The 23,348-nt window shown below is 36.2% G+C and overlaps 1 protein-coding gene across 1 annotated transcript; it reads right to left on the minus strand.

Moving 5' to 3' along the window:
- Positions 1-343: 343 nt before the first annotated feature.
- LOC121985559 (myb family transcription factor MOF1-like) lies at positions 344-3,211 on the minus strand. The gene is made up of 6 exons (XM_042539096.1): positions 2,856-3,211; positions 2,696-2,772; positions 2,564-2,600; positions 2,017-2,182; positions 1,611-1,833; positions 344-1,092 (listed from the first exon to the last, which is right to left on the minus strand). Exons 1-6 carry the CDS (start codon positions 2,980-2,982, stop codon positions 832-834), a joined length of 891 nt encoding a protein of 296 aa, XP_042395030.1. The 5' UTR covers positions 2,983-3,211; the 3' UTR covers positions 344-831.
- Positions 3,212-23,348: the final 20,137 nt, after the last annotated feature.

The following is a 23,348-nucleotide window of genomic DNA, read 5'->3' on the forward strand; positions in this document are numbered from 1 at the left end:
GTATTTTAATTGGAACTAAATGTGCATTGAGGGAGGAAACTGCACAAAAAAAATAGTTCACTCGATAGACCATTCACATGTTCTTGGAAAATCCTTGGATCTGTGGTGGCCATGAGAGATTACAGCAGATTTGGTAAATTACAAATTGCAGGGCACAGAGATGAGGGGGAAAAAAACAAACATTCAACTGAACGTTACATATTTGTCAAGTTTCTCAAACACATTTTTTGTTGCTATTTAACTGTCCAGTTTCAGTAACCACACTGTTAATCATGTTGCATATCATTTGTTTCGTTGCTTTTAGATTTTACTTTTCTAAGTGGATTTTATTTTACAAATGCAGTTGATTGCAACCTACGAGAGAAGGACAAATCAAAGAATCTCCAATGATGGAAGATTAATAAATGTCGAATCAAAGGGGGGCATCACCATTACTTCTCTAATGCCGCCTTGACTTCTATTTCATATTGCCTCATGCAAATTGAGGATGGAACCCACATGCACGTATGAACATGTGACAATTTTCTTGATAAATTTGGTGCCGACCATTTCATTGTTAGCAACAAGATAGCAACATGCACAAAAAAATAGGGTACATAAAACCTCAAGTTAATTAACCCACAAACAATCCTCAAATATGTAGCTATTATACAATAATAGACGAGCAATTTAGTGCCTCATCTCTTGCTCATCAGTTCCACTGTGTCGCGTCCCCAAGAGCTCCAAGCTTCATAGAGTATACATGTACTCAGCAGCTTCATATCCATTCACTCGACGAACGAATTAACTATCACAATAGCACAAACAACAAATGGCTGGCCGGAATGAAACTCACGATCCACAGATGGACATGGAGAGATCCAAATTAACTCTATGGCTGCCGCCGGAACAGTCACTGACGTTTCTACCTGCCGAGGAGGAAGAACAAAACCCCAAACTTCCTTTGCTTGCCTCATTACTTTGAGTAGAGTAGGAAGACAATGAGAGGGACAGCGAGAATCGGCCAGCCTCTTCGCTCTCCAAAGCCTTGCTGTGGATCAATGGGCATTTATACAACCCCCATCCACCACCCTTGTCATTCGCCACGTTGCTCTGCCACCAGTTTAATTACCAAAGGTCAAACAACATTCTTAACTCCTCCATGTAATCCTCAAGTATAGATACGATCTATATACACGATAATGAAAAGCATTGTCATCTGTCAAACATTAAGTGCTGGCAAAATATCCCTGTAGTCCTATTGCATGTATATAGTAGCTGGTACCTGTTTGTTCTTTTACCTATTGAATCGCAGAAGCTTGTTGACTGTAGAATTATACAACCAATAAATGCAATTCAAGCAGTTTCTGCACGGCATTTAATAATATTCGTAGCTCAAGGACGAGCTCAGAAAGAATAATCATGGCGTAGAGATATTGTAAAATGGGCATGCATCAGGAGGAATCCCAAGCTGATCGAGTCTCTCTCTTCATGCATCATGCATGCCGAGTACCCCAACAAGATGGTGAAGGAGATCGATCATCTAATGAGGTATATATATATATATATATATATATATAATAATGCAAAAAGATTGCAGAGGTGTGCGCGCGCAAACTTTTGTGGTTTACCTTAAAATGGATAGATTCTTCCACTCTGGGTGCTCCAGCAGGAGGAGTGAGCTTGGTGAGGGGGCGATCGAATGCCAAGTTAGGACCATCTTTCTGCCAACTGATCCTTTCCTCTTTGATTTTCTTCTCCATCCCCAAGGCTGGCATGCGATGATCAAAGCATCGGAGGGAGGTTGCTGCACCAGCCAGGCTTTTGAAGCTTGTTTGCGTTTCCATCCTTGTCCTGCAATTTTTTTCACAAATTAAAAAAATGAAATGAAATGAAAAGAAAAAGTGGAGGGGAGGAAGAAGGAAAAAAAAACAGCAGGTGGGAGAGTTTTGTCCTTTTATGTTGCAAATTGGCTGTCACTGATGGAACTTGGAAGTGGAGGAAAAAAAGTAGCTTAGCTTGGCTTAACTCGCGAACCTTTTCAGAGAAGGGAGGGTGCTACGGCTGTAGTACAAGGGCTGAGAGAATTGCTTAGTGTGCCTTGGCCAGGGGCAGGAGGAAGAACCACCACCGCCACCATCATCTTCCTCGTCACCACCTCCATCATTGTCATGGCATGTGTAGTTCTTTCTCACTTGTAACTCTAATGACAAACAAGATGAGGAATAAAAGTTAATGGGTTGGTTAGCCTCCCAACCTTAAAATAATATCACACAAACTAAATATGAACTTGGAGTAGGGAAAGGTCATTCAGCCATTTACTCAGCTGGCTAACCTTCAGCGTGCATATAAACATAAAGGACAAAAGTTGTAGGTGCAGTTTCATTAAATCTTAAATTAGTAAGGAAAACACCATGACCATCAACTCCACTGTCAAGCCTCACAGTTCATCCATGCAGGAAAACATGGCAAAAGGAGGAAACTGGACAATTTGGAAGTATTACTGGAATTGAAAGGAGAAGGGAAAAAAAACAAGAAAGACGTATTTTAGATTTTCAACAACTACACTGGGAAGATGAGTTACCTTGCCTGCCCAAGTCATTCCTCAAGCTTCGATACATCTGGTCAAAACCATATCGTTTTTCTTTGTTAGCGAGAAGAAGATTTTCATAAAGCTCGAGACATGAATGAGAAGAAGTAGTAATAATTATCGTGCCTGGAGATGACTCTTGACGTGGGATATGGTCAAGCCTCTAACATCCATGAGCTGAAGCACAAGCTTGGGAGTGGCCTCTGGAAATGGCAGCCAGGGAGATCAAAACTTGACAGATACTGAAATTTAAGGGAGAGGAAGAAGAGATTGAGCATGGGCATACTGTCTTGACCCCCAAGCCTCTGTATGGCGTTGACGAAGCAGAGATGGAGGTCAGGAGTCCATCTGAGACGAGGAACCTTGGACCTTGTGTACTGCCTCACGGCACCGTTCCTCCCACAGTTCCCCATCTCTCCCCTCTCTCAGCCTCAACTCGGCCCTTCCTTCCTTCCTTGCTGTATTTATAACAAACCACCTCTTTGCTTGTTTAGTATTAATCTTTCTAAATCGCCTCAAGCATTGATTTTGAGCCGCTCTCGCTCTCTCTTCCTGTTCCTACTCCTACTCCTGCTCCTACATGGGTGTCTCTAAATATCGTTGGGACTGTCGAGGTTTAACGCAACACTCAGAGTGGGAGGTCTTGAGGATCACGAGGAGGATTTATTAAGCTGATACAAATGACTTCAAGAGGAAAAAAAAAATATATATATATATATATATATATATATATCCACAATTACACAGGAAGAGGACAGACTTCCTGTGCTGCTTCTCATCTTCCTCCTCCCTACCTGAAAAGGGAGCTTTTTTTCTTGTCATTTATTTATCATCACTTTTTTTAACCAAATGATCATGATTAAGTTGCAGCTACACAGCTTTTGACTCAGCAAACAAGAGACAGACATGGAAAGAAAAAATTAAGAGAGAGAGAGAGAGATTTGGGTGTGGCAAAGTTATGATCATGGGAAGATGCACAAGAAAACGGCTATAGAATCTCTGAGCACAGATTTCTTTACCACTCCTGTGTCAAAACTTTTGTTGTTTTGGACCATTTTATTCCCCTTTTTTCTACGAACTAACAGAATTTTAGCCTTCTAATGCAGAAATGCTTTGAATGGGTCTCGAGGGTGATGCAGTATCATCACCTCTCCGTCCCTCTCTCTTTCTTTCTTGTCATAGAGTCAACTATTTGAGGCAGCAGCAGCAGAAGAGCAGGAACCTCCAAAAGAAGGGATGAACTATGAATCCATGACCAGAGGACCTAAATGGCAGGCTATATGCCGGACACACTTTGCTTGTTTGCTTTGATGCTCAAATAAATCATATTTATCAGAAAAATAAGAATTTTTTTTAAAAAATTATTTAATCCTGCACTGCAGCAGGTAATTAAGTAGGAAGAAGATAAGCAAGATGAGTTGGTGGTGGCTGAAAGAGGTGGTGGCTCAGTTCCAGAGACAAGTAACTGGTGGGAAAGAATAGAAGAGAACAAAGAGTAAAAAGTATTGATTGTTTTCTTTTCAGTTTGAGTACTTCAAAGCCTAGTCAGTCGCTGGCAACCTCTGAAAATTCTTCCTGCCTCCATGCAGAATTGGGCAGACCTAATAAATTTGGCAGGGTAGTAGGATTGGCCTTTAGACATTGTACACTTATATTTCAATTTTTATATTTAAACTGTTGCATTTACTTGTTACTTGTCTCAGGGGAAAAGCAGAGAGAGCAGAGGAGAGCAGAGAGCAAATTGAAGAAAAATGGAAAAAGGGAAAAGGCAGAAGAAGTGGAATAATAATGATGAAGTGGAAGCAACTTTAGCATGGATGTCACTGGCTCATGACTTCATGATAGGGATAGGGCAATGTTGTTGCATTGTTGCATGCACACAAGGTACCATCGAGTGGAGCAGTGCTTAGGCTCCTGTTGCCACTCTAATTAATTTGCTGCCTCATTCTTTTTCACCCTATGCTGCTCTTACAAGTGATGAGAATCCAAACAAAAATCTAACAGATTATAGCATGTTATTCAAAATTTTATATATATATATATATATATAATTTTACCAATTTGATTTTCAATATTATTAGTTTTTGTTCTTCAGTTGACAATTTGAGTTGGAAAGTTTACTGATTTTGATTTTGGCTCAATTATAAATTAGATAGTTTTGGCTTAAACTTCTCAATTCAACTGATTTTTTTTCACATTTAACTAGACTAATAATAATATAAAATTGAATATATATATATTTTTTTCAAAGTTGTTTGTTTTTTATCATGTTTTAGTTTGTTTTTGTAATATTGTAATAAGGGTGGTGATATGGTGATGAAAAGATCCCTATCAAAGATTGATCAAAGTAAGAAAGAGTGATTGATATGGAGATGAAAGTTAAAATAGTCAAAAGCTCCAGACCATAAATCAAGTGAAGTTGGTCGAACGGACCTCCGAGGTCAAGCGGATGTGACTGTCTGAGTGGCCATCCTCTGCAAACTTGAGACTGGGGTTAAAAAAAATAATTAGTAAATTTCTCAGCCCACCGTTCTTGTCGACCGAACGTCATGTCCGGTCGGATAAAAGATAGCCCTTCGACAATAGGAAAGTCGACTGAAAGACAAATCGATAGCTTTGATCAGTACAATCAGACTGGGAACTCCCTGCCGAGCGACTTCCGGTCGACTGATAATGGCACCTACCTACGTATCCCATCATATATTTTTGGAAGTTTGTGTAGTCGACAACAGAGCATATCCAACATGCAAATTGTATTTTGGAAGCTTTTAGCATGTCACATTAGAGATTTGCATGCACACTTAAGAAAAGACGTCCGAGACACTTTTTGACTTACCTTTTCCTAGGACATTTTGGAAAACTTATATACACTTTGAGATGTGTTCACAGACACTACAGTGACACTATAAAAGGAGATTTCAATCCACAGGAGAAGGTATGCGATATATTGTTATTCTACACGTTCGAGCTATAGTTTTCTCTACGATTCTCTCCTAAATCGAAGAATGACTTGAGCGTTAAAGGATCAACGCTAGGAACTCCTTTCCGACTCGGCACTAACGCTTCTAATTTTGTAAAACAGTGAGGAGTCTCCGTCAAATCAATCGTAGAGCCATATTTCTAATCTATCATCTTCTTTGTTTTCAGATAGGATCTGATAGGATTTTTATTGAATGAGTTTTTTTTAAAAATATTTTAATATTGAAGATTGTTTTTATGCTTTACACTTGTAAAACATTAGTTTCTTCCTTTAAGGCATCACAGTATAAACTTTTTTTTTTTTTTCCTTTTTTAACCTGGTGCAATATATTTTTTTTATTTGATGAAACTAGATTTTGCTTCCATCCCACACCTTCCTTGCTCAACGTTGTCTTCTTCTAGCGTGATAGCTCATACTTTAGTCTTTTTGGCCTTTTCTGGTTAGTCCTATATAGTAAAAAGATGATTTACTCATTCTAACGTCTCCATTAATCTGTCTTTAAGTCAACAAAAAAGAGATAAATCATGTCCTGTTAATCTGTTCCTAGGATAATACAGAGGAGGTAAATAATAGATGACTACTAACCATTAGTACAGATGACCAAGATATGAAAGAAGACATGCTGAGTTTCGACCCAAAGACTTTATATGATAACATCCCATATCTTAACTACCACACCACCCGAGAAAACCTTTTCTAATTAGTCATATAAAACATGCCAAGAATGTTATCCCTTTTCATATTTTTGAGCTCAAATTTGATCAAGGCATAAGTTTAATAGAAAACTTATTTTAAGTCATCCTAAAATAAATATATATCTATTTATCTGTCTATCTATATATATCCTTCTAGAGAGACAGAGCCTTTAACCGACCTCAAACATATGTTATTTTTAATAGGAGTTTCAAAGTGGGGTATTGTCTTCTCCTCCAAATCATTTTTAATTCAACTCATATATCTTTGACATCTCTATGTTAGGCATTTCCCCTTAATTCCTTTTAACATGTTATCATCTTTTTTTTTTTTAAAAAAAAAAAACCCACAAGTCAATTCTAGAACCAAACGACAAGCTATTCCAGTTCCAAGGTTACCAATTATGCCTCTAATGAGGTTGCTATGAAATCTGACCTTCAGAAGAGTCATGTGATACCTTCTTCTATCAAAAGGAGAAAGCAAAAAAAAGTTTAATATGTTTTTTTTTACCTTCTTGGTCTATTTCAACGAATTGAAATTTGTCTCCCTAGTCTTCAATTTTCCACTTATACTCAATCTAGCGGAGAATTAGGAATCTAAAAATAAATTTGATATAACAAGCACATATTCTTTTCTTCATAATTTGATTGAGCTAGACGTCTAAGCCAAAGATTTTGGGGAACCTATAGGTTCAATTCACACCTCCTTTTTAATACCTCTTTAGTGCATTATTTTACCAATTGATTTCTTATCTCGATTTCGTGCTCGTCCTTTGAACGCACACCGGAAAAAAAACTTGAATCAAACTTGACATCACATACACACACTACAATCGCTAACTCAGATGGTTTTACTTGGTTCATCACCTTCTAAGGCAACTACATCCCTGACCTAGTCCTAACTGAAAGTTCTTGTAAAACCTAAGCCGCATGAATTCTAAACAACCAAAATAAGAATTCAAATAGGAAAAACAAGAATATATAAGTATGGATCTTAGTTTCATCGAGAACATGACATAAGAAACTAATAATACATAAACATAATGACAAAGAACCTGATTGAAGAGCCATATCTTTGTCCTTTAGCGTCGTCCAGAAGATCCTGTGGAAGAAGAAGCAGCGGAAAGAAAAAGGTAGGGCTTCCGAGGGACTTAGGGGATGACGGCGCCAAAAAGCTTTAGGTCAATGGGGAACCAAAAGCTATATCAAAATCATCCTAAGCCCTTGGGGACCAACCCTATATATAGTGGACATCTATTATCAATCCATCGATAATAATAGATGTGGGACTATAAGTCCATATATACTGAACATCTATTATCAGCATATAGATGATAATAGATGCTGGACTAAAGGTTCTACACATATGAAATCCATATCCAATTACCCAAAAACCACTGGACATAAGTTAAATCACTTTAAAGGGTTCGAATCGTATTCACGTGTGTAACTTATAAATAAGTCCACCTAATAGGAATAATTATATCCAACAATCTCCTACTTGGGCTATATGTAGTTGTACCTGAAATACAAGTAAAACTTTAGTTGATATCAAATTTTATTGGTATATAATACCTCTGTAAACAATCTGGTCTATTAACTTTATTGGTATAGGACTAAAGAGGTCATAGCTACTGTATATGATCGTAACAAGCCCCAACAGTAATCACAATACCAATATCATTAATGACATAGATCAAGATGTGGATGTGTAGAGTGGAAATTACATGAAATGTGATCAATACATGTCAATTTCCAACTGGTCCTAAGATGACCTTAAAAGAGGTTAGATCATATTTGCAAAATACTTTATGTTAAACTGCAATAACAAATCATGATCCAAACTGTATGATTTCAAAAGGAATCTATATCATATTTACAAACATCAAATGCTAAAGAGCAGTAGTAAATATGATATCATAGTCAGAGTGTCAAACAAACATATAAATTCTCATTAATGTTTTGAACTTTAAGTACGTACAATAATCAAAACAAAATGTTTGTCTTTATTATTAAATGTAGAGCAATAAAAATAAATACAGACTCTCACTAGATGAGTTCTTCTTCCATAAGAAGGACTCTCATATCCACAACATGTGCATGAAACACCTTAGACACCAAGCCTTTGGTGAGTGGATCGACCAACATGGAATCTGTTCTAATGTGCTCTACCATAATCTGACAACTCTGAACTCTTTCTTTAACCGCTAGAAACTTGATGTCGATATGTTTAGACTTCGACGAACTGCGGTTGTTCTTGGCATAAAGTTCTGCGGCTTTATTATCACAGTAGATCCTCAGTGGTCTGTCAATACCATCAATGATCTGTAATGCTGTGATGAAGTTCCGCAGCCAAATCCCGTGATTAGACGCCTCATAGCATGCTATTAACTCTGCCTCCATAGTAGAAGTGACTATTAGCATCTGCTTGACGCTCTTCCAAGATATAGCGCCTCCAGCAAGCATAAAAATATAGCCTGAAGTAGATCTTCTGCTATCCAAGCATCCAGCAAAATCGAAGTCTAAATATCCAATCACCTCCAGATGATCTGATCTCCGATACGTGAGCATATGCCCTTTAGTTCTTTGCAAATACCGCATCACTCTCTTTACCGCTTTCTAGTGTGATGGTCCTGGGTTACTAACATATTTGTCTAACATCCCCTCTATAAATGTTATATCTGGTTGAATACAAACTTGTGCATACATGAGACTTCCCACTGCTGACGTGTATGGGAATTGCTCCATCTCCTTTATTTCAAGTTCAAGCCGTGGACTCTGCTGCAAGATGAACTTGTCACCTCTTGACACAAGTGTATCACCAGGTGTACAGTTCTGCATACCATACATTATAAGCACCTTTTCAATATAGGCCTGTTGTGAAAGTCCAAGAATGTCTCTTGAACGATCACGATAGATCTGTATGCCTAAAACAAAGGATGCTTCACCAAGATCTTTCATTTCAAAATTACCAGATAGAAATAACTTGGTTTGTTGCAGCATACTCTTATTATTGCTCGCAAGTAATATATCGTCCACATATAAAACAAGTATAACAAACTTACTCCTACTGAACTTGACATATATGCACTGATCAACGAGGTTCTCTTTAAATCCAAATGAGGTAACCACTTGAGCAAATTTTCGGTACCACTGACGGGATGCCTGTTTTAAACCATAAATGGGCTTCTTTAATCTACATACTAGGTGCTTTGAGTCGTTAGACTCAAAGTTCTCTGGTTGCACCATATATATCAACACCTCTATGTCTCCATTGAGGAATGCAGTCTTTACGTCTATTTGATATAGCTCTAAATCATAATGAGCTACAAGTGTCATGATTACCCTAAAGGAGTCTTTCATCGACACAGGTGAGAAAGTCTCCTTGTAATTAATGTTTTCTTTCCGAGTGAATCCCTTGGCAACAAGACGAGCCTTATACTTTTCGACATTACCCCTTGAATCCCGCTTGGTTTTATATATCCATTTACAGCCAACGGGCTTCTTTCCTTCAGGCAATTCGACAAGTTTCCAAACGTCATTGTTGTTGGAGTGTATACTGAAAGCCTAAGCTTTGTAAACATTCATTATGAATAAAGAATCACATTTGGTCAAATTGCCTACATTTGTTTGTAGTTGTTCATTTAATTTATATTGTAGATAACATAGTATGTGGTGTCACATGCAGAAGATGATGTTATCAGTACCTTATAAATTATAAACAGTAGCTCACGACCAAAATGGAAAGGAACAAACCATTAGAAGGTCGTAGTGTAATTAGGTATTAGTTTATCTTGACTATATAATTACACTAGTACACTCAGAGTGTATTGAGTATGACCATTTGAGGTCGTTTCTTTTATACTGACTTTATAAAGGAACAAAGACCTCGGTTATTATGGAAGTGTGTGCTTTTAATCCTAATATAATAACAAGCACATATATTTGATATTTATTTCTTTAATTTATCAATGGGTGAGATTTAGTTCGATGAATCAATAAGCCCGATAAGTTGGGAAATGGTATCACTTATAGTGTGTGTTGTTGATTATAGAAGGAAACTGTGTCCTAGAGATACTAGGTTGATAATGTTCCCAAGAGGAGCTCATAAGGATTGTCATGTTAAACCCTGCAGGTGGACTTAGTCCGACATGACAGTAAGGTTGAGTGGTACTACTCTTGGACTTAGATATTAATTAAATGAGCTGTCAGTAACTCACTTAATTAGTGGACATTCGATATCTTAAACACAGGGAGACTAACACACTCATAATAAGAAGGAGCCCAAAAATGTAATTTGGGATTGGTGCGGTAGTTCAATAATAGTTCTCTAGTGGAATGAATTATTATTGATAAAATTAAGTTGTGTGTTCGGGGCGAACACGGGATGCTTAATTTTATCGGGAGACCAAAACCAATTCCTCCTCTCGGTCCCTATCGTAGCCTCTTATTTATAGAGTACTATACCCACCTATACTCACCTTCTATACCCACCAATAGGGGGCCGGCCAAGCTAGCTTGGGAACCAAGCTAGGGCCGGCCTAGGTATAAAATTGGGTGGCCGGCCCTAGCTTGAACCCAAGCTAGTGGGGGCTGGCCAAATTAAATTAAAAAAGAATTTTAATTTTAATTTTTATTATGTGGAAGAAATAATTTATTAAAGAGAATTGAAATTAAAATATCTCTCTTCTAAAAGATTTACAAAAGATTAAAGAAAGAGATTTGATCTCTTTCCTTATTTGTAGATTGGTGAGATATTTTATTTTCTCTTTAAAAATTATTCACATGTTATAAAATTAAAATTATGGAAATTTCTTTTTATCAACCATGAAGAGATTTTTGAAGAGAAATTTTAATTTTAAAATTTTTGGAGATAAATTAGGAAGTTTTAATTTGTTGATTGAAATTCTCCTAATTTTTCTCTATTGATTGTGGCCGGCCAATACATGGATAAAAAGGAAGTTTTATTTAATACTTCAAATTAATTCATGTCAAAGAAAATTAAGGAAATTTTATTGTAATTAAATTTCCTAATTTGCCTAGGCTGAGGAATATAAAAGAAGGGGTGAGGGTGCCTTCATGGGTGACAACCTCTATTATTTCTCTCCCTCTTTTGTTCCTTGGTGTGACCGGCCATCCTCTCCCTCTCTTCCTCTTGTAGTGGCCGAACCTCTCTCTCTCCCTTGGAGCTCTTGTGGTGGCCGGATACTACTTGGAGAAGAAGAAGAAGAAGGAGAGAAAGCTAGCATCTCTTGGAGCTCGGTTAGTGTTTTGATTTTCTTCCTTGGTGAAGCTTCTTCTTTTGTGGCCGAACTTAGTTAGGAGGAGAATAAGGTGGTTGGTGGTTTCTCATCTCGGAAGATCGTTGCCCACACAACGTCCGAGGTTAGAAGAGGAATACGGTAGAAGATCAAGAGGTTTTTCTACAAGGTATAACTAGTAATTTTTCTTTCCGCATCATACTAGTTATTTATGGAAATAATACCAAATACAAGAGGTTTACGATTCTAGTATTTCGAATATGTTTTTCGATGTTGTGTTTTGTAGTTTTTTTTTATCCTTGTGATTTGATTGTTCTTTTCGGTTAACCTAAAGTTATTTTAGGAAATTAAATATTAGCTTTCTATAAAAGGTTTTGTCTAGTCGGTGGTGGTTGCTCCCATATCCAAGAAGGCCATGTGCCTCGCCACGTCAGTACTGGGAACCAATTATGGAAATTAATATTTAATGGAATTAATAACTTAAGTCGATTTGGGTCGAACGTGTTAAGTTCCGCAGGAGACCCAAGTCAAAACCTAAAAGAACGAATAGATTAAGTTTTGGATCAAACGTGTTAAGTTCCGCAGGCGATCCAAAATTTAATTTAAAAGAACACATGGTAGCTAGGAAAAGGTTCAGACCTTTGTACAAATTTTTGTACAGTGGAACCTCTAGGTTTTCCGAGTAGCAACCAACAATTGTCCGCCATAGACTTTAACTCTTCTTGCATGGCGTTAATCCACCTTTCAGGGTTAGAGCATTGTTTGACTTCTTGGAAAGATGTAGGATCACTCTCCAACCCTATGTCAAAATCATGCTCTTGGATATAAACATAATCACAAGAATTCGTGGTTCTCCGTTCCCTTATGGATCGCCTTAAAGGCACTTGTGTTTGAGGTGGTTGAAGTACTTGCTCATCAATATGAGGCAATACTTCAATTTGAGTGGCAGGTTCCTCCAATTGCATTGGAGATGTCATGGGAATATCTTGGTTCACTACGCTCACTGAATGTGTGATACCCATAATGTGTGGTATGGTAACCATACCGCTACTGATCGCACTAGTAGTAACCATAGAAAGATCGCCAATGCTTTCCTTAAAAGATACTTCCCTGATTTTATTACTCCCATTGTCCTCAATAAACTTGGTATTTCCCATTTCGAAGAAGAATCTATTAGAGGGATCATAAAATTTATACCCTCTTGACTTCTCAGAGTATCCTATAAAATTACAGCTAACCGTTCTTGAGTCAAGTTTCCTTTCTTTAGACTTGTAAGGCCTAGTTTCAGCTGGACAACGCCAGACGTGTAAGTGCCTAATGCTAGGCTTCTTACCCGTCCACATCTCGAATGGGATTTTAGTTACTGCCTTACTAGGCACTCTATTAAGTAGGTAAACTGCAGTCTTTAGTGCTTCACCCACAAGGACTCTGATAGAGAAGTGAAAGTTATCATACTTCTTATCATATCTTTTAGGGTTCGATTGCGACACTCAGCTACACCATTCTGACTAGGTGTACCAGACATGGTATACTGAGGTACAATTCCGCACTCAGTAAGGTAGTTCGTAAAAGATCTTGGACGTTGTTCACCTGATCAATCATATCGACCGTAATATTCACCTCCAGGGTCAGATTAGACAGCTTTAATTTTCTTACCTAGTTGAAGTTCAACTTCGGCTTTGAAAATTTTGAACATGTCCAAAGATTGCGATTTCTCATGAATAAGGTACAGATAGCCAAATCTGGAATAGTCATCTATGAAGCTAATAAAATATGTGTGTCCATTCCAAGATGCCTTAGGAAATGACCCACAAATATCCGTATGTATTAGCTTCAAAATATCACTACAACCGCTAACCCCCTTATTTCTTTTGTTAGTGGTCTTCCCCTTGATACACTCTATGCAGACATCAAAGTCTGATATATCAAGGGAATCGAGAATTCCATGTGACATTAACCTTTCTAGGCGTTGTTTGGATATATGTCCTAAACGCCTATGCCACAACATGAAAAAATTCTCATTAATCAATTTACGTTTTGTACCTATACTATGCATTATCACGTTTTCAACTGTAGGAGTAAAGGTGTTCAATTTATAAAGCTTATCAACCAAGAACCATTTCCAACCAACACTGAATTAAAGAAAATACTGAAAATTCTATTTCTAAATGAACAAGAATAACCTGATTTGTCCAAACAAGAAATTAAAATTAAATTCCTTCGAAAAGACGGTACAATAAATGTATTTTCTAAATCCAGAAAGACATTGGTTCCTAATCCAAGCCTAAAAACACCAATCGACTCGACTTTAGCCTTCTTTCCATTTCCTGTATAGATATATCTTTCACCATCAAGCGGAAGTCGGCTCCTGAGACAACCCTGCATAGTGACACTTATGTGAGTAGTAGCATTGATATCTATCCACCAAGTGTTAGTGGGTACTATAGCTAGATTGACTTCCGAACTAACAAAGTTGAGAAGTTTACCTTTCTTTACACGCCAGTTAGCGTACTTGAGGCAGTCTTTCTTCATATGACCTTTCTTCTTGCAAAAGAAACAAGTGGATTCCTTATCATGTTTCTTGTGCTCCTTATGGCCATTGCCTCCAGAATCTGCAGTTTGTTTTCCTTTTCTTTTCTTATTGATCCTCTTTCGTTTCTTGCTCATACTTTGAGAACCAGATGCTAAGTGAGCACTCTCAGATGTCTCAATCTTTAGTCTCTCCTCCTCTTGCACGCATTGGGCAATAAGCTCATTCAATGTCCACTTTTCCTTTTGAGTATTATATGATATCTTAAAAGGAGTGAACCATGCAGGCAGAGACATCAAGACGAAATGCACTAACATACTCTCAGACATATCGAGTTTTAGTGCTTTCAGACTTGTCGCTATGTTGGGCATCTCCATAATGTACTCCCTTATGTTTCCATTACCATTATACCGTATGGTTACCAACTTCGTAAGAAGTGTGGTAGTCTCGACCTTTTCATTTGAGGTGAATCGGTCTGCTAATTGGTCTAGGAAACTCTTAGCATCTTCTCCCTCTGTTATTGAACCTTTTATTGGTGCTGGTATGGAAAGCTTCATGATACTTAGACACATACGATTTGATTTCTCTCACAGCTGAAATTCATCCCTCTGCTCTATAGTGCTAGCACTGATCAAAGGTGTGGGGCGATCATTCCTTAATGCATAGTCTAAGTCTATGCAGCCTAAGACTACGATCACATATTCTTTCCATTCAGCAAAATTCAAACCAATTAGTGTTGGGATGCTATTAATGCTGGCAGTTACAAATTGCACTAAAATTAAAAATAGAAATTTATTTAAGCTCACGATTTAACTAAAGCCAAGAACATATAAGTAATATAAAATTATGCAAATAAAATAAAATTTTAAATGCATATAAATGGGCTCTTTATGAGATACCAAGTACAACATAATGTGTCTTCCTTTGGGCCGACACATTATTTGTTAGCGATACTCTCTAATATAACTCAAACTTTAATTAGCCACACAATGTGCCTTCCTTTGGGCCGACCCATTGTGCGCATAATATGATACTTTATATGAGTTATATTTTGGTCCATAGCTTACAACAACCTTAATCGGCCACAAAATATGTCTTCCTTTGGGCCAACATATTTTGTGCATGATCCGAACAAAATAAAATTTTGTTCTATAGTTGTAAGCTACCTTATGCATATATCTGGCATAAAAGTAACCTTCCTTTGGGTCAATTACTTTTAACATAGATATACGTCTACCAACACAAAATGCACTAAACCTACCTAAGGTGTCTTCCTTTGGGTCGACACATTAGTTCAACTTAGTAGCACGTTGTGTAGATAGACCCAAGAAAATACTAGGAACTTAATTCGAACAGAAATTACTTAATCAGCTTTAACAATACAAAATTAGACTTATTAATCGATTGATACCTTATGGTAATCGATTGGTATGATCCAATCGATTATCCCAATCGATTTGAAAGCCTACTATATGCGACTACGTGATTATACATAGAACCCTTCCTTAAGAAGCTAAAGCTTCGAGTTCTATAATTAAATAGTATTATTTAATACTATTTAATCCCTTAATTATTTTCTTTAAAAAAAATATTAATTTTTTTTCTCAAATTCTGTTTCAACGAAACAGATTAAACATTAAAAAAAACTTAACTAATAAAAAAAACAATATTAATCGATTAAAATCAAACTTAATCGATTTAAATTAACGTAGTCGCGAGTTTAAGGCTATTAATTATTTAAATTTCAAATTTTTTTGTTCAAAATTTTAGACTCGGCAATCAATTGCTCGACCAAAGCAATAGATTAAACCATCACATTTTTACCTAAAATTAGGTTAAACGGTGACGATTTTCGTTGTTCTTCGTATTCTTCATAGAAATACGAAAAATCAAAAAACAAGTCAATCCTAATTTTCTCTTATATAATCTTCGACGATTAAAATTTGTATTAACTAGGAAAGACTTATCTAGCATACAAACAATAAATCGATGAAAAATGTAAGCTCTATTGCCAATGAAAACAACGAAACAAAAACTTGGCTCTGATACCAATTGATAGTTCTTGTAAAACCTAAGCCGCATGAATTATAAACAACCGAAATAAGAATTCATATAGGAAAAACAAGAATATATAAGCATGGATCTTGGTTTCATCGAGAACATGACATAAGAAACTAATAATATATAAACATAATGACAAAGAACCTAATTGAAGAGTTATATCTTTGTCCTTTAGCGTCGTCCAGATGATCTTGTGGAAGAAGAAGCAGTGGAAAGAAAAAGGTAGGGCTTCCGAGGGACTTAGGGGATGACAGCGCTGAAAAACTTTAGGTCAATGGGGAACCAAAAGCTATATCAAGATCATCCTAAGCCCTTGGGGACCAACCCTATATATAGTGGACATCTATTATTAGCCCATCGATAATAATAGATGTGGGACTATAAGTCCATATATACTGAACATCTATTATCAGCATATAGATTATAATAAGATGCGGGACTAAAGATTCTACACATATGAAATCCACATCCAATTACCCGAAACCCACTGGACATAAGTTAGATCACTTTAAAGGGTTCGGATCGTATTCACGTGTGTAACTTATAAATAAGTCCACCTAATAGGGATAATTATATCCAACACTAACAACTACCACCACTAATCTTTCTCTTTCTCGAATATCTTCCGGAGGTGGAGAAACCTCTTACAACCTTTTCACAGCAAATACAAGTAATACAAAGATACAAATACAAATACAAATAAAAGTGAAAATAACTTTACAAGAGAAATTTTTTGCTTTGGATGCATTCTCGTTTCTTTGGATTGCCTCTAAACTCTCAAGAACTAGCTACTTTAAAACACCTCAAAACGTTCTTGAATAGAGTTATAGTTGTTGTTTGGGCTGATTTCCACCTAGTAATTGACTAATCTTACCTATCAATTGAATGCCTTGTTAAATTTGACCGTTTAAATTTACAAAATGACTTTGTCTTGACTTATTTAAGCACCATCAATTGAATGATCACAAATAGTCAAATCCTGCAATTGAGTTCTAAATCTTCTATACATTGCTACAGGGATATCAGTAGATTGATATACTCCATCAGTCGACTGATTTTGATCAGTTGAGTTTTTCAATTGATTTCTAAAACTTTTGTTCGCTGTTATAGTGTTATTAGTACACTCATCAAACTCATTAGTCAACTAATACTATAGATTCAGACATACCAATGTCACTTCCCTAGGAATTTCACTTAATTAGTATCCACACAATGTTGACATGTCTGCACTTCCTTCACTTATCAAGCATCCAAACAATTTTAGCCTACTTGTACTTTCGTCACCTGCTAAGCTTCTAGTCATCTTGACCTGTCTGCACTTCCATCACTTGTCAAGCTTCCAATCACCTTGATTTGTATGCACTTCCATCACCTATCAAGCTTCCAATCCTCTTAACCTACTTGCATTTTCATCATATGTTAAGCAACTAATCATCCTTAACATGCTTTGACTTTCACTACTAACACGTTATTGAACTTCTCCACTTACCTACTCCTTATTAAATTGTTTACTTGCTAACATCTTTTCCCTAGTAGAAAAATCTCTTTTTACTTCGGCACAGGTTACTTCAGTAATTAGTACTTTCAAAGTAGTATATAATAAACAACTTCGGTAATAACACTAAAAAAAAAAATGTTTTACTTCATATTTTAAAACATGATGGCTCCACTCTTTTTTTTAGTATATGACTTCGACATAATATATTTGATGAAGTAAAAAGGTAATTTTAAATTTATAATTTATATATGCTAAATAAAAAAGACAAACAAGATAATTTCACCTTAGCGCCGAACAAAATACTTAGCATCCAAAAATACTTTAGCTCCTAAAATACTTAGCGTGCAACCCTAGTTTTTTCTCTAATGCTAGCATCCCCATTCTTTTTGCCCCCATTCTCTTCCCCTAGATGCTGATCTCTTGCCCCCATTCTCTTCTGAATCCCTCTGCATTTCCTCCATTGTTTCTTTGTCTCCTTTATCATCCTTTCTTTGTTTTCTTTGAGTGCTTTTCTTGTTTGCTCGTTGATTTTTTTTTTACCGGAGCAGGAGATGAGCAACAGAGAAATGGGATGAATCAGGGTGAGAAAAGTAGCTGGATCTAGAAGAACGACTACTGGATGATCAACTTTGGGAGGAAGAACGATTTCTGCTCACGGTATGATTATATATACATATTTTTCTTCCCATGCCACCTAAGTGTTGGTCCGTGTTAGACCGATTAAAGAGGGGTGAATAGCCCTGAAACCAAAGTTAGAATTTTCTCTTGCTTGAACTTAGCAAGGATACAAGTTAGTTAAGCATAAACAATTAGCATTAAAAAGAAATAACAACTTAGGGAATGAGTAAGAGACACTAGAGATTACTTAGTTATAACCGGAGAGGTTGTTAATCCAAGACAGTTGGAAAGCACACTAAAATTCTCCTTCGTTAAAGGCGGAGAAGCTTTTTACACTCTTTGATAGCTCAGAAAGTAACTAGGAAGTTAATACAAAAGTTTTTATTGAATTTCTAGCTCCAGGGGTCTTTTAATATCCCATGGAAAAATCTATCCATTGCTCGGAGGCACCTTCAAGATGGTCTAAGGTGCCTTCAATACGATAAGTTTTATAGTTGAAGATAAAATTTTATCTTCGGCTAACTGCTATCCATGAGGGCTTTGAGGGCTCCTTCCATAGGCTATGAAAGGCGCATTCCATAAGGCAGATTAGCCTCTAGCTAGTTTCTTCGCATAGGTGATACTCTAGTAATCCAAAGTTGAGCTATCCCAAACCCAACTTCAACATTCTTCTCGAGTAGGCTTCCTCTTTAGCTTCTCGTTCATTAGATATGCAGCGAGTGTCATTCTCGTTCACTAGTGTACTCTTCTGTAGATTCTCATCATTCGAATGCACCTAGTCCATCGACTTGATTTCCGTACCATTCTTCTCATTTGTCACATCTTACACTCGACTTCTGGTGCTCCTAAGTTCATGTACATTTAAACACAATACATCAAACACAACAGGACCTAACTTAACTCGGTTGACCATATCAAAACTACTATGGGATATTTACAATCTCTCCCATTTTGATGTGCATCAACCCAAGTTAAAAGTTAGGGGTAACCAAAAATAAAGTAATTGGTATTTTGTAAATGAATTTGTAATTATACCAAGAATTTGTAATTAAGCATATATATAAAAAACTCCCCTTTAACTTACTCCTATTCCCCCTTTGATCACATTAAAAAAAAAAATAGGAAAAAAAAACTAGTTAGAAAAATTTGAAAAATTTTCTATGGGTTTTGAACATAATTAATAGTAAATGAATATTTTTCAAAAATAATTTTCAAAGACTTCTCAATTTTACTAATTAATTATCTGTTTTGACAAAAATAATTTAAAAATTATTTATAGTTTTGGAAAAAATCCTAAAAATTTTGTTAAGGTAAAAAAAAAACTAGTTGGATCCATGTAAAAATTTGAATGACAAAAAAATATTAATTTTGACCAGAATAATATTTTTGAGCATGGATATTTATTGTAATAATTAAATACTTAAAATAAGAATATCATTTTAAAAAATCTTGATAATTTTTGTGCACATGTAAAATTTAATGTTTATCCACATAAAAATTAAAGTTTTTAAAAATAATGTTCTATAAGTTTTAATAAAGCAAAATTTAGTTTTGGCAAAGAAAATATAATAATTCAGATAATATTCAAAAAATATAAAAAAATTTTATTATGGTAGAAAATATTACGTTTTATCTAAAAAAAATAAAAGTTTTCAAAAATAAGTTTGAAAAATATTTTTATTTTTGAAATATCATTTTTGTTAATAAATTCATAGAAAATAACCTAACTGTTAAAAATTTTCAAATTTTTTTTATTTGTAGATAATATTTACATTTTGTATAGATAAAATTTTGAGTAAAAAATATGATAAGAAAGTTGATAAAATAATTGAATTTACGAATAATAATAAATTAAGTAAATTAATTTTTTAGTATGTATAAAAATTAATTTATTGAGCTAAATATAATTTTGATATCCAAAATAAATTATTTTCTACTAGATTAATTAAAAAAAATAGTAGTATATGATTTCTAGGGATTTTTTTGATTTGACCATTGTAAAATTATAAATACTAGTTTAGTCCTCTAGAAAATCTAAAATTATTTTATGGAGCATATGTATTTGAACATGCAAGATTTCGTTTTGATTTTAATTTTTCTATCTCTTTTTTTAATTTCTCATTTTCAATTTTTATTTTAGCAAAATCCTCTAATAAGCATGAATGTGCTAAAATTACTTTTAATTCTAAAATTTCCTTTTTTAAATTATTATTTTTTAATTTTAATTTGCGTAACGATTTATACATGGACTTAATACCTTCGTAAAGTTGACTCGGAGGAAGTAGACATACCTCACTTATTATGTCAGTTTTGAAGTTTGACTCTCTCCCTTCAGTGCTGCTTTCCTCTAAAGTATCTCCCCTTTCGTCGATACTCTCCTTTTGGTGACTTGCCATCAGCGCTAGTCCAACATACTCTTCAACTTTGGACTCTGATGATAACTCATCCCACATTACCTTTAAGGTTTTGTGCTTCGATCTAGTTGACTCTTTCTTCTTCTCCTTTATCTTCAACTTTGGACAATCATCCTTGATATGCCCTTCTTCATTACAGTTGTAGCATCAAACTCGTCTTTTATTCCATGTAGACTTCTTAGCCCGAGATTTATTGAATTTATTAGTTTTATATTTTTAAGAATTTTCTTACCACATAAGCCTTTTTGTCTTCATTGAAAGAAGTGTTGGTGTTTGACTCAACCCTTCTTGTGTTTTGTGCGATGTTGTTGTTTGACTCTTTGTTCTTTCTGATCCTTGCACATCTAGATTCATGTAGTTCAAAGGTAAAAAATAGGTTTTCTAAACTACTTACCTTTAGGTCCTTGGATATATAGTAGGTGTCTACGATCGACGTCCATTCAGCAATTCTCAGAAATGCATTTAATGCATACCTTATTGAGTCTTGATTTGTTATCATTTTTCTGAGATTTATAAGTCCGATGATTAGTTCTTTGATCCTCGAGTGTAGATGTGTAACTGTTTTGCCTTCTTCCATCCGGAGGTTGCTGATTTAGTTTCGGAGTAGGTCTCATCTTGCGAATTTTGCCTCCGAGATTCCTTCGTGCAATTCCGGGAATTTCTCTCAAAGCTCTTTGGCTGACTCGTAGGCTCCGATCCGGTTGATTTCTTATGGTGGTAAAATGCTCAGCAAATGGAATTCTGCCTTGCCATTTGCCACGAAGTTAGCTTGCTCCTTTTTCGTCCACTGATATTCTTCTTTGTCGGCTCCTTACTGATCTTTAGGTGTTACTGTAATGCCCGAAAATTCTCAAAACTATTTTAGGAATATTCTATGATTTTTCTGGAATTATTAGATATTTTTCCGGAATTTTTCGAGTAGCGGAAGTAGCAAAAATTATTAGAAAAGTAAAATGGCTTAAGCGGGAATCGAACCTGGGACCTCTCGGGTCCGCTAAACCTTTAGTTAGCCTTAGTAACCGGTGAACCCAGCAGGGCCGTGCTGAGAGAAAGGAGAATCAAATATATTTATAATTGAGTTGGGCCAAAATACCCACTTAATATAAATAGGAAAATTTAAGTTGGGGTTTGGTTTATTTTTAATTTGGTTCGGCAACCTCTTCCCCTCCAAACCCTCATGCCGAACACCTCTCCCTCTCCTCCCTCTCTAGGCGCCAACCACAAGGAGAACTAGGGTTCCATCCCTAGGGTCCCAAGGTCACTTTCCGGCGACGATTTCAGCACAAGGACGTTCCCCTCCGCGAGTAAAGCACGTAGACGCGAGCGAATCGTCGAGAAGTCGTCTCCACCGGAATTTCTAGCGATTAGATTTGTAAGAAATCTAGCACACAAGGTAAGAAACCCCTCACCTGCAGTATAAGTAGCTCCGTTTGGTTTTATACGCACTAGTTTAGTTATATGCTGTTTTTATCGACGCATAGGGTGAATTTGACCCTCCTCGCAGATTTAGGGATTTAGTGAGTACTTCTAGATGGGCCGGACACGTATTCCCTCTTCAGTGGGGGGGTTCCTAGACGTTGTCGGGTGCCTAGAAGTTGTCTCCCTAATAGAGGGGAGAGTTGGGGCACACTAGGTGTTCGATAAAATAGCTAGTTAAGTTAAAATGCAAATTAGGCATTTTAATAGCTCAGTTAAATGCATTAGAAGCATTTAAATCAGTAAATCAGTTTATTTTAGCTTATATGGGACTACGGTCCAATGGGTGGGCTCCCACAGTCGCCTCTAGGTTCAGACAACCTAGCTCTAGGTTCAGATAACCTAGAAACAACAAGTTAAAGCAGTTAGCTATATTCAGTATTTTACTTTCAGTGGCACTGTACTGGATCAGATATCCATTGGGTTGGACTCCCACAGTCGTCCCTAGGTTTAGATAACCTAGCTAACCCTACTAAATTCGGGACTTGCAAACCCGGGTCTAGTTAGGGATGCGCGCAACAACATGTTTAGTATTTTCACTTACTATATGTATATGGTTTTCAACCTTTCACAAAGTAGTTCATGAATTCAGTACAGTCCTAGCAGTAGCTCAGTTTTTAGTATCAGCTTAGTTTTTTTTATTGATACCATGTGATTGATATCATGTTCAGCTTTAGATATGCCATGATTGTATGCTTATATGCCATGCCATGTTTAGTTTACTCAGTATACTTAGCATATCCTTTCAAACAGCATGATTTAAAATCATATTTGCATCGTATGCATGTTTTAGTGAGGTAGATGGTTTCTTACTAAGCTTTTTAGCTTACAGATACTATTTTCCTTATACTGCAGATACAGGTAAAAGGAAAATGGACTAGCAGAGGAAGCTGGAGGCCAATGCAGAGATGGTGTGTGTGGCAGGAACTGGAATAAAAGATTCTTAGGGGACTTAGCAAGTTTAAACCGTAGAACTCTTTAGTGTTTTACTTTCATGCACGTTTAGTTGTGTAATGCTATGAATCAATGAACTATGTGTCATGTTAAGTTTAGAATACTAGTTTTATGTTATTAGAATGTTTCTCATGTAGTGTATAACTCATATGTGAGATTTTGGCACGCCCAAGTGCTGAAATCGATCCACCGATCGATTGGGGGGTCCCAATCGATTAGCTGATCGATCGGGCAAATTGCTCCGCGAACAGTAGGTTTCTGGATCGATCAGCCGATCGATCCAGCAATTTCTGTC

Source organism: Zingiber officinale, chromosome 1B (assembly GCF_018446385.1).
Source record: "Zingiber officinale cultivar Zhangliang chromosome 1B, Zo_v1.1, whole genome shotgun sequence".
Classification (NCBI taxonomy): Eukaryota; Viridiplantae; Streptophyta; class Magnoliopsida; order Zingiberales; family Zingiberaceae; genus Zingiber; species Zingiber officinale.

Bases quoted from the DNA above. Each gene is read 5' to 3' on its own strand.
- LOC121985559 (XM_042539096.1), bottom strand. From the start codon at position 2,982: ATGGGGAACTGTGGGAGGAACGGTGCCGTGAGGCAGTACACAAGGTCC. The intron at 2,773-2,855 runs GTATGCCCATGC...TGCCATTTCCAG, and splicing joins GAGGCTTGGGGGTCAAGACA to AGGCCACTCCCAAGCTTGTG. The intron at 1,834-2,016 runs GTTCGCGAGTTA...AAAAAATTGCAG, and splicing joins ACCCTCCCTTCTCTGAAAAG to GACAAGGATGGAAACGCAAA.